At 32.6% G+C, this 13240-nt stretch overlaps 1 protein-coding gene across 1 annotated transcript in view; it reads left to right on the plus strand.

The window, feature by feature from the left end:
- The first annotated feature begins 3858 nt into the window (after positions 1-3858).
- LOC149161067 (putative serine/threonine-protein kinase PBL7) overlaps positions 3859-13240 on the plus strand; it is an 88057-nt gene continuing 78675 nt past the window's right edge. Inside the window, exon 1 of the mRNA XM_089435477.1 lies at positions 3859-4418. Coding sequence (XP_089291603.1) covers positions 3875-4418 — 544 coding nt within the window. The 5' untranslated portion in view covers positions 3859-3874. The remainder of the gene's footprint in view (positions 4419-13240) is intronic.

Raw genomic sequence — 13240 nt, forward strand, 5'->3', positions numbered from 1 at the left:
CAACTCTTTTTTGAATTACTACAAGTATAGATCAATCTTAAATACATATCTAACATGAGCCTAGTGGGATCTAATTTTTTCACATGTAATTTTTTAGGAGCCAACATAATTTAAATGTTTTATATAGTGTTTTTTTAGATTAAAAAAAATAAATAAATAAATATTGGCTGACATGAGCAAATGTTTTGTATAATTATTTAATTTTTAATTTTTTTAATTTTTTCTAATTTTTTAATTTTATTTTTATTTTTCAACTTTGATGACGTATGGACAACCTTACACATCACTCACACCAAGCTGTAGAATAAACGTCTCGACTCAATGCCCCCATTTCCCTTATTCTGAAAGTGATTGCAGTGACTAGTATTTTTGGTGGTGGCCTTACACATCACACTAGGTTGTAGAATAAACCTCTCAACTCAATGCCCCCATTTCCCTTATTCTAAAAGTGATTGTAGAAACTAATATTTTTGGTGTAGAATAAATCTCTCGACTCAATGCCCCCATTTCCCTTATTCTGAAAGTGATTGTAGTGACTAGTATTTTTGGTGGCGGCAGTGTTGCTATTTTTAATCAACTTGACAATATTGTTTTAGAAAAATGGTCAAATAATTATAATAAATTAAAATTTAATTTTAGAAATATAAACAAGTTAAATTAAAAAGAAGACATAAAGTGGAAAGAATAAAAATGAAATATTATTAATTAGATTAGATGAATTAATAATAAATTATAATGTGATTAATAAAAACATTTATCTACAATATAAATCACAAAAATCTCAGATTTAAATATATTATTATCATTAAAATAAAATAATTTGAGTAACTAATATATATTCGGTTTTGGATCTATCAAATATCTAGATGTTTAGATTTATTCTCAAATTTTATATTAAAAATAGGTTTATACGCTAAGAGATTTGATTAAGTTTGAAAGCTAATCAAAGTTGGTGTATACGTTCTTATGTTGTGAACCTGAATCTGCATGTGCCCATGAATACAAGTCATGTAATGTTACGGTGACATAAACAATAATCAATAGTTTATTTGCTGGCAACATTATTTATAAATTGTCGTATAGTGAACGTGCCCATGGCGGATGATTGGAGCGTTGGCATGCCAGTTGGAAATAAAAAATTCAAAGCTTCGTTGAAAATTGGCGTGCTGGTTGGAAATAAAAAATTCAAAGCTTTCGATGAAAAGAAAAATTCAAGTGGAAATATGTCAGAAAAAAAACGTATCCACTCCTCATGAAAGTGGAAATTTGTCAGAAAAAAACGTATTATATTTTCGTCATATTGCCGGTGAGTCATGTGGGTGGGTACAGGAAATAGTCTTGGTAGACTAAGTCATTACAATATATTAAACAAATATAATAATATTTATTGAGGAGAGGGCAAATTGTACAGTGTGCGTATAGAAAAAGCAGTAATAAATAATAGAAATACAAAAATAAAGAGTTTTTATCGAGGTGGTGGAAGTGGAATTGTGTGGACGGTCAAAAGTGATGGGAATTTATGGTAGAATTGTGTGCACGGTCCAAAGCGGTAGGAATTTTTGTAATTTTCAAGGGAAAAAAGCATAATTGTTAATCTACAGTTAAAAAGAAAGCTACAGAGAGCTTCTCTTTCTGGTACGATGCTCAAAATTGCTTTGCTCCTTTCGAGGATGGATTATGGTACGATGCTCAATATTGTCTTGTTCCTTTCATTCACACCTGGCACTAGGGGTTAAATTTGACAGGTCCGCTTGCCCATCATAGAAAATTTTGATGACGGTTTTATTTTTAAACTAGCCTTCACATGACTTCCTATATTTACTTTTCCCAGTTTTATTTAACTTCTACAAATTATATTCATACATAAAAGGAAAAAACTGTGTTCAAGTAAATGAAATTGAATATTAAAAACATTAAAGTAAAAAATAACAGACCAAAAATAAATTTTCAAGATTTAGTTTTTGTTTTTTTTTTCCAATAGCGAAAAACATATTATTTCATTTTCCATCACAACAAAAACATATTACATTACCCAAAGTCTTTCTCATGACCAAAAACATTAGAGACTATACTTGACATTACCTCAGAAACTACAGTTGACATCTTGTTTCCAAAGTTTGAAGAGGCGAATGAAATATCTATTGTCAATTTGATGCCATAAGACGTTTGTTGCCATCATCTTGACTCTTTATATGCAGTGCTATGCTCAAACTGCAAAAACTATTCCAGCTATCAATTTCATTATAAAAACCAAGATTTTGAAAAATCCCTCCATCGTAAAGAGGCGTTGTAGAGTAACAAGCACTGCAAAACAAAATAAAATTAATGGATACCCACGGGGAAATGCAAAGCTCTGGCTTAAACCCAAAGGGCAAGAATATCAATACTAGGGAAAATCAAGAATGGATATTGAGCATAAGAATATCAATACTAGTGTAAAGGCAGAAGGCACCTCTTTCATTTCAGAAGCAATATACTCAAACGTTATACCCATATGTTTAATATATTTCCAAACGCTTCAATGGACCTTTATAAAATTCATTAAATTTTGTGTTACAAAATGTACATAAAAGAATGTATAAACTTTTACCCTATGAAGCAGCCACTGTGTTTGTGCACATACTTAGCAGACCGCAAAATATCAAAATGTCACTGAACAATACCAACTTGGTTCTTGGAGTAATGCTTGGAGTAGGGCATGCCATAGCAACAAAACATTGACGATGAAACAACAACAACAGATTTGGATGTGAACAATGCATGAATGAATAATAGAGGTGAGCAAGAGGTAACTAATCACTGTTATCACTTACAGTGGCAGAAGCCTCGGTAATCTCATGGAATCCCATTCAAAACATGCCAAGGCCACACTTAGATATGGCAGGACATTAGTTTGCCTTAGCTTGTGCAATTTGGACTCCATATACTTTCCTTCCGCTATAACATTGTCAAACCTAAAAATTTGAGAACTTCAATGTCATGGCCAGTAGCGACTACCTATGGGAGTTATTTCATAGATTTGATAAGACAAATATCTAATCATTTTGGATTTTTGTCCAAAACCTCTTAAACTTTGCTGGTGTGGATGAGTAATTGAGAGCGTACCAGTCACCATTCACCAACCATTCCCAACCATTCCCGTGGTGCACATTAAAGCATTTGAATAAAATTTATTTAAAAAAAAATACCACCCTAAAAAATCAGGACTCTAGATATCTAGTTCCAGCCTTTTATATATATATATATAAATAATTTCAAACTTCCGATTTTCTGATATGCCTGTAATTTTGACATTTTCCTAAATTATTTGCCAATCAACTCTGACGTCTTTATTTTAAATTTCGCTGTATTTTACGGTTAAAAATGAGAGAAACGGGCATACGGGCGTCAATTTTAAAGCCTGCTAGGCTGGCACGCTTCTGGCTCGTCTCACTGAATCACTTGCAAAGGCTCCATCTCGCTTATTATACGAAACCATAACAAATCGGTAATACCAAGTTGGATAGCCGACCATATTGTAGTGATTGCACTGGTGGCGGCAGTGCTGCTTATTTTAGGGACGTGCTGGTGGTACTGTCGGAAAGCCGTCGTATAGTGGACATGCCCATGGCGGGTGATTGGAGCGTTGGAATGCCAGTTGGAAATAAAAAATTCAAAGCTTCGTTAAAAATTGTCATGCCAGTTGGAAATAAAAAATTCAAAGCTTCGTTGAAAATTGGCATGCCGGTTGGAAATACAAAAATAAGGAGTCTTTATCAATGTCGAGAAATTGTCTGGACAGTCCATTGGAATTTCCATAACTTTCGGGCGGAAAAAACTATAATTATTAACGCACAGCTAAAAATAAAGCTACAAAGAACTTCTCTCTGGTACGATGCGCAGAATTGCTTTGCTCCTTTCGAGGATGGATTATGGTACGATGTTCAACATTGTGTTGTTCCTTTCGTTCACATCTGGCACGGATCTGGCTCGTCTCCCTCAATCACCTGCAAAGGCTCCATCTCGCTTATTATACGAAACCCATAACAAATCGGTAATACCAAGCTGGATAGCCGACCATATTGCGGTGGTGATTGCGGTGGTGGTGGTAGTACTGCTGATTTTAGGGACATGCTGGTGGTACTGTCGGAAAGCTCGGCCTTCGACGCGTATAGACGAAGAATCGAACCCTGGATCGTGGGTCACATATCGTGTGAGAGATCTGTTTGGGGCCACTAATAATTTCTCAGATTCAAATCTAGTTGGCGAGGGCGGCTTTGCACGTGTGTACCGTGCCGATTTGGGAGGGAATAGAATCCGCGCCGTCAAAAGACTCCTGAAAGTTGATTCCACGCTCTTCGACGCAGAGTTATCTATCCTTCTAAGGCTGCCACGTCATCCAAATCTCGTGAATCTACTCGGAATGTGCTCAGACCCAGGTATGTTATTATTCCGTATCTCTGAGAGACATGTGCGCTACTTTAATGAGACTCTGAAGTAGGGGTTAAATTTGACGGGTCACTTTACCCAGTAAGGAATATTTTTAATAACGTTTTTATTTTTAAACTGCTCATCATATGAATTCTAATATTTATTTGTACAAGTTTCATTTAATTTCAAATTGTATTCATAATTGTTGCAAGTTTTTCATTCTCTGTTGTATCATTCAGCTCAAGTCTTATTGCTACACTTTGTTTTGAGACCTGTTGATCAAACTTTTCTGCAAATTTTTCAGATAATTGAAATGTTCTGAGTTTTTTTTTTTCAAGTTATGTTCTCAGTTATGAACAAAATACTCCAATGGTTGGCTAAAAAGATTTTGAAAAGTGAGTAGAGATGCATTGTGACTATATTCAATCCCTACCCAAAAAAAAGTATGGGAGGACTGAAAAAAAGTAAAACAGAAGCTTCGAAAAATAATAGCCAAAACAAAATATTTATGATTGATGGAACAGTGAAATATATAAGAAATCAATCATGCTCCACCTAAATAGCAGAGTTATTTAGAAATTAGGGGATCCCAAATCAGAGCCAACATTATCGCATTACCCAACTAATAATCTAGAAAAGCTCTTCCCCATCACTAAAAAGAAACTGCAACACCAGTTCAGCGAAAACCCCCCACTCAATTTCTTGCACAACGCTATGGAATTAGTTTTGAATATGATTATATAGAGGGAAAAGCCACAGTATCCATCACATTTCAGTGAAGCGCGTCCATTATCAATTGACCGAAGTATGGTCAATTCGGCGAAGCAGAAAATAATTATATTTCTTGTGTTGTTGGGTCAACAGTGCAGATCAATTTGCATGAGAATCTCTGTGGTGTTAAACACTAGCCTACCAAGTTTGAAATATACCCCCTCCCGTCACACCTTGCTCTGCACATTATAATATTATAATTATTTCACAAACTTATTTCTACGCTTTTGGACGAGATGCTCGGCAACACAATCTCTGAAATGCCCTCATGCTTTGAATCTTCGGTTATGGCATCCTGAAAGCAGGGTATATGCCATCAACTTTTTAGAAAAGTCATTCTGACTATGAAACTATGTCACAGATATTTGAATACGAGTGTGTACACAAGTGTGAAAACCGAGACTTACAAATTTGGAAATATGCTGACCCCTGTCACTTGAATTATAGAATTATAGTATGCAATTCATAAACTTATTCCTACTCTTCCGGCTTTGCTACGAGATTTTCATGTGTTAGGTTTAGTTCGGGCCACTCAGAAGCGTTGAGACCCCAAGAGTTGTGTGTCTGTGTTTTTTGGTTTAACCCACATATGATTTTTCTAAACACATCAAGGACAAAGGGTTTTAGCAATACAATGGATATGATCAAAATTTCAAGCAGTGATATATAAAATCCGATAGACAGGCGAGCTCCACTTTCGACTCTACCGTTCGTCTTGGACCGATGGTTTCAGCGTGGAAGGTCAATGAACGCCATTGAAACAGTTTTATAAGTAGTTGTATGTCTGGATCTGGTATATTGTGAGGTTGCTAGCATAAAACGGTGAGTAATCTTCATTTTGAGTTTACATCTCTGAAAATACTAATGGTGGGTCATTGGAACACTGCAAAACCCTCATTGGGGTACAAACAGCTTCAGAAATCCACACTTGGGTTGGGATTACTGAAAAAGCCGCACCTGGATATCGGTTAGATTGAATAACATCCATATAGTTTGCAGAGATATTGGAAATTCCTCATTTGAGCAGCACGAGCTTTTTAAATCCCCAATTCGGGTGTAGAGATATAGTAAGATCCCAATTTGGGTTTATCTGAATAGAAGAATCCTAAATCGGGTGTATGTGCGCTGGATTTTTTTACTGTACTGCGTAGTGATTCACTCTCGGGAAGGTTAAATATATATATATAAAAATTTAAAGCTTTTCATTTTTAAATATGCAGGTCATATTGACGTTCTTAAAAATTATTGGCAAGTTACACATGACGTGGAGATTTTGAACTAGAAAGTATTTTACGTGTAAAAAAGTCAAATACAGATATACAGCGTCAAATTTAACCACTGTTCTGAATGATACTCTCTGAGATTGCTTCAAGATTGGAAGTAATGTTCGCCAAAGTTTATTATTTTGAGAGTCAAACTAAAATCTTATAAATGTCTGCTAGTGGTAGTTTAGAATGCCCTAGTTTAACTACAATGTCTTTTTTGCCATTAAGATCATGAATATTTTGATAAATTTTAGAAATGGATTTTTGTAAAGATAGATTAAAGTTGTTAAATTCAAGATTTTGAGTATTCTAGATGTTTTTGATGGTGCTGAATTTATTACCATTTTTAAAAACATGATTTAAACACTGAGTCTGCAAGATTTGTTAAATTTCTTTTGCAAATTCCTACCAAAAATAACCGTTCAAGCAATTCCTCCGCCTCAATAGACTTGGCCATTTAGAATTTTGTAACTCTTCTGAACCCTCATTTAAAAATATTTGTTTCTGAAGAATCACATTTAAATGATTGCAAATAACAAAAAAGATATGAGAGAGTTCTCATTTTCTTATTGTTATTTAAATCTAAAAGTTCATCTATCTAATTTTTTTACTTTACCTTTTGAATTAATTTGTTATTTTTAATATTAAATTTTTATTTATATATTTTATTATTTAATTAAGTGATTATTATTATTTTCATCAAAACAAAATTTTATCTAACGAAATAAAATTTGTAGACAAAATTTCTTTCTTTATCATTTTTTAATTATTTAATATAATTTTATTATTATTTAAATTAAAAGGAAAAATTATAATTTTTTTATTTGATTTTTTCTTTTCATTTTTCTCCCTTGTTAATTATTTAATTTTATTATTCAATTTTAAATTTTTAACTTTTTTATTTGATTTTTTTAAATTAATTTATTTTTTTTAATTTTTTGTTTGTTTGTTTGTTTAAGATTAATATTCTATACATAATTTTATTTAGAAATAACTGTGGAAATCTTCATTCTATTATATAAGAAAATTGTTTAAGAAAATTTTAAATGTTTTCAACCCATACAGAAATATCATCTTTTCTTGGACTAATAATTCTTGACAAAATCTCATCTCTATTCCTATCCTAGATTCTATATTCTTGATTTGCATCACTTGGGCCCTAGGCAAAGACCAATCTTGTCAAGCATCACTTGGGCCCTTAAGCAAAGGCCAATCTTGATAGGCATCACTTGGGTCCTTATGCATCATTCTCTTCTCCTTTATCATGTGCGCACTGATTTCCTACCTAGAATTCAGTCTTGTATCATTCACCCTCCTAACATCATAATTATTCAGATACAATCTAGTCCCAGACACATTCCACGGATAGACCATGACAGTTCTTCAATTTGGCCAAAGTTTATGAGTCCCACAGACCTCTTCTTATTTCTTGCAACATCTCTACCACTGCCTGTAAACATGAGTTAATTCAATATGTTTGTCAAAACACTCATTCCAACAATCTGCTTCAAAGACTACAAAAAACTTGTCCGGATCCTGAAGCGTCACCAATGGAAGTTAGAAAAAATCACCTGTCACCACAAGCTGCAACCCACCCCACACCCCTTTCCCCTTCCATGGCTGCCACAATTTATTGGCAACATAATTCAACGAAGTTATTTATATATCAAAACATATTTAAGCTATTTATAACTCAAAATTTGGTGATGGTAAGCACTGAATTATTTTTTAAGTTTTTATAGTCTATTTATTTGATTTTATAATTTATTTATTATACATCTTATAATTTAAATTAAAGAAATATAATTTGTAAATATAGTGAATCTCACTGAAACATATTTAAACTTAAACCAAATATAGTGAATCTATGTTTGATTTTGTGTCTATCCTTTTATATGTAAAAAAACTGGAATAGCTGCTCTATAAATTGAAATATTTGAGCTATTTATAACTCAAAAATTGGTGGTCGGTGAGGGAAATCATTTTTAGTTTTCATAGCTAGTTTATTTTAGTTTACAACTTTTATATATATATATATATTGTTTTGGATATTTTAATGGTCTTTTTATTAAAACATATTTAAAATAGTGCACTCAATTTTGTGTTTATTTTTTTTTAGTGTACTCAACTTTGTTTTTTTAATAGTGTACTCAACTTTGTGTTTATTTTTTTAGATTTAAAATAAAAGCTATTTAGATTATATGACTAGTATGACTTGTGAAATAGACTACAATAACATAAATATACATGTAACACAAATATTTACTTAAAAGACACATTTAAGAAAACCAACATTTAATGAAGGATTGTTCCTTTTGTTTTCTTATATTATGGAGATTATAATAGAAATTACAAAGTTTTCCAATCTTATTATGAAGCTATGACGCATTATGGTCTTATAAATTCATCTACAATATGCTTATGTCTCTTTTCTCTTTTAGTACTCATACCATGGAACAATCATGTCGAGTGAAACTGTGAACAATTTTCCCTCCTACTAGCTTTTTGATAGTCTAATTAGGGTTAGGTTGGGCTTTTAAAACCCTCTTAGAAACTTCAGGGTCATTTTGCATTATATTCTTTGCATGATTTCTTCCATGTATTGTAAGTTGTGTCATTGTTGATATTTTTTGACACATAGTTTTCACCTTTAGCAATTTTGTGGCGCATTGTGGTTTATCCCATGGTTTTGTAGTTCTAATTAAGGAACTACAACTATATTCTAATCCATTTAACCTTTAGCAATTTTGTGGCGCATTGTGGTTTAGCCCATGGTTTTGTAGTTCTAATTAAGGAACTACAACTATATTCTAATCCAGGGTAAATGGATTGGTTGAGAGAGAGAGAGTATACATTGAAAAAACCTTTATGGTTTTCTTGGTTTGGGTTTCTGGGGGTAAAATATCTATGTTAATGTGTGCTTGTTATGGTTAAAACCTATGTTTGTTTCCATAGGGTTTTAGCTTCAAGGGGATGTTTTGTGGCTACTAGGTTTTGCTCAATCTTATACTAGACCCTGTCATAGTGGAAGATCTGTAGAATCAATTCTTGTGGTGAAAGGAAATGGTGAGTAGCTCAAAGATGGAGATCAATAAATTCATGGGGCAAAGTTTTGAGTTGTGGAATCTCAAAATGGAAGATCTATTGGTGGAAAATATTTGTGGATTACAGTGAATCCAAACATTGCACCAACAACAATGTCTACAGAAGACTGGACCAAGTTGTATTGAAAGGTAAAAAACACAATATGGTTGTGTCTCTTAGATTTAGTATTACTAAATGTTTTAAAAGAAGTTATAACTAAGGCATTATGGAACAAGTTAAGGACTTTGTATCAATCTAAGTCCCTGGTGAACAAATTGTTACTACATAAAAAGTTGTATAACCTGAGGATGGAAGACAAAGACTTGGTGGCAGAGCATTTAAATACATTCAATACTGTGGTAAGTCAACTATTATATGTTGATATTCAAATTTCATATGAAGATAAGTATATACATTTTTTGTGTTCTTTACTAGACTCGTGGAATAGTTTGGTAGGTAGTAATGCAAGTACTTTAAGTTTTGATGATATTGTCTCATCCCTGTTACTATAGGATATGACATGGAAAAATATGGAAGGTTAGAACACAAATTCTTGGTATATAAGAAGACGATTCCACAATAGAAATAAAATAAAGTCGTCGGGTGGGATATCTAAATCTAGAGGAAGATCTAAATCTCTATGAAAATTCATAAATGTATGTTGAAGATGTGGAAAAGAAGGACATTACAAGAAAGATTATTAATCCAAATTTAATGAGAAAGAGAAGGGATTTGATGATGCTCCATTTAGGAAGAAAAAACCCCCTCAGATGAAGGAGGAAATGTGTACTTAGCTTGTTCAGTACACATGTAAATGATGAGGCATGGTTTGTCGACTCGACAACATCCTTTCATATGACTCCTCATAGTGAGTGGCTTTGTGAATGAGAAAGATATGATGGTGATGATGTTTTACTAAGAGATGAATCAATTGTCATAATTATAGGATGGAGAAAGGTCAAGTCGAAGCTCATGGGTGGAAGGATGGGTGCATACCCATAGGATGGTTTGAAGAACAATGATATTGATGATGATAAAAGATTCTGGTATACTGTGTGTTATTCTTACCAGAATTCCCAACATTTCGGGTGAACGCTTCAGCCATTTTTAGGGACATAAAGCTTTATGTCCCAAAATATGGGTGAAGTGTTCACCCAAAATGTCGAGCATTCCAGTAAGAATAACACGCAACATACCAAAAGCTTTTATCATTATCAATTTCATGACTGTGGAAATCTCCATGTAGCAATGATATTGCTAAGAGGAGTTCGGATTGGGACTCTATATAAGTTGGTAAGAAACACTAATAGTGATGGGTGAAACAATTCCATTGTCCTTAAGAGTTGAGCAAAAGAAGGAAAAAGTCTTATAATCTCTGGAGAAAAAAATATGTTGTGGCATCAAAGACAGGGACATATTAGAGAGAAGGGCCTTCAAATACTACATGGTAATGGTACCATCTAAGGTATGTCTAATTTCTCCTTGGATTTTGATTTATGTGAACATTGCTTATATGGGAAGCATAATTGGGTAAGATTCTCCACTACTGCTACAAGATTAGGGGGAATATTACAATTTGTGCACAATGAATTGTTTGAACTTGTTTCAGTTCCATCACTGGGTAAATTTGTGTACTATGCGTAATTCATGGATGATTTCTCGAGGAATAAATAGACTATTTCATTAAGAACAAATCTAAAGTCTTTGACAAATTCAAAGAGTTTAAGGCTCTTGTGGAAAATCAAATAGAGAAAATAATTAAGGTGTTGAGGACAAATAATGGTGAAGAATTGTGTGGGAATAAATTCACAAAATTCTATAAGAAGTGTGGTATAGCAAGGCAAAAGACTCCTCCATCCACACCTTAATAGAATGGCGTTGCAGAAAGGATGAATATGATGTTGATGGAGAAAAAAACCATTCTCGGTGGTGTTGGGTTAAGACAAGAATTTTGGGCAGAGGCAGTGGATACTACATGTTACTTGGTAAATAGATCACTCTCACCAAAGGGTGGCGACCAACATAGTTACTGATCAAACAAGAAAATTACCTAGTACGCTTTTTTTTGGGGTAGCAAAAAATCAATCGATTTTGAAAGATGGTGATTCAAAATACACCTCTTTTTTTGGAGCATATTTTTGGCACTTTAAATTTTTTATGTATAAGTATGAACGATTTTTTTAAATGTTATTGATTTTCACGTTGGTTTTGAAAAGTGTTGATGTAGCATCAACACATTTTTTTAGAGGGCTTATTTTTTACACTTTAAATTTTTTTTATGTATCAAGTGTGAACAATTTTTTTTTTGTTAGTGATTTTCATCTTGATTTTGAAAAGTGTTGATAAGCATCAATCTTTTTTGTTCAGAGGGCTTATTTTTTACACTTTAAATTTTCTAATGAATTAACTGTGGATAATTTTTTTAAAATGTAGGTGATTTTCATGTTGGTAATAAAACATAAAAATAAAAATAAAAAAACATAACAAAAAAAATCAAATACAAAAATGAAAAAAATTATGTTGTGGCATCAAAGACAAGGACATATTAGAGAGAAGGGCCTTCAAATACTACATGGTAATGGTACCATCTAAGGTATGTCTAATTTCTCCCTGGATTTTGATTTATGTGAACATTGCTTATATGGGAAGCATAATTATGTAAGATTCTCTTCTAGCGCTACAAGATTAGGGGGAATATTACAATTTGTGCACAATGAATTGTTTGAACCTCTGTCAGTTCCATCACTTGGTAAATTTATGTACTATGCGTAATTCATGGATGATTTCTCGAGGAATACATAGACTATTTCATTAAGAACAAATCTGAAGTCTTTGACAAATTCAAAGAGTTTAAGGCTCTTGTGGAAAATCAAATATAGAAAAGAATTAAGGTATTGAGGACAAATAACGGTGAAGAATTTTGTGGGAATAAATTCACAAAATTTTATAAGAAGTGTGGTATAGCAAGGCAAAAGACTCCATCCACACCTTAACAGAATAGCGTTGAAGAAAGGATGAATATGATGTTGATGGAGAAAAAACCATTCTCGGTGGTGTTGGGTTAAGACAAGAATTTTGGGTAGAGGCAGTGGATACTACATGTTACTTGGTAAATAGATCACTCTCACCAAGGGGTGGCGACCAACATAGTTACTGATCAAAAAAAAAATTTATGTAGTACCCTTTTTTTTGGGGTAGGAAAAAGTCACTCGATTTTGAAAAATGGTGATTCAGAATACACCTTTTTTTTGGAGCATATTATTGGTAGTTTAAATTTTTTTATGTATAAGTATGAACAATTTTTTTAAATGTTATTGATTTTCACGCAGATTTTGAAAAGTGTTGATGCAGCATCAACACATTTTTTTAGAAGGCTTATTTTTTTACATTTTTTTTTTTTTTTTAATGTATCAACTGTGAGTATTTTTTTTTGTTAGTGATTTTCATCTTGATTTTGAAAAGTGTTGATGAGCATCAGTCTTTTTTGTTCAGAGGGCTTATTTTTTACACTTTAAATTTTCTAATGAATTAACTGTGGATAATTTTTTTTTAATGTTGGTGATTTTCATGTTGGTAATAAAACATAAAAATAAAAATGAAAAAACATGACAAAAAAAAAAAAAAAAAAAAACAAAACAAAAAAAACCAAAATTAACTTGTAAAAATAAAAATAAAAAATTCAAAAAAAGAAAAACGGAAGGAAAAAATAA

This window comes from Pinus tabuliformis, chromosome 5_2, assembly GCF_031772625.1.
Source record: "Pinus tabuliformis cultivar Carrire ecotype Pingquan chromosome 5_2, CPIR1, whole genome shotgun sequence".
Lineage (NCBI taxonomy): Eukaryota > Viridiplantae > Streptophyta > Pinopsida > Pinales > Pinaceae > Pinus > Pinus tabuliformis.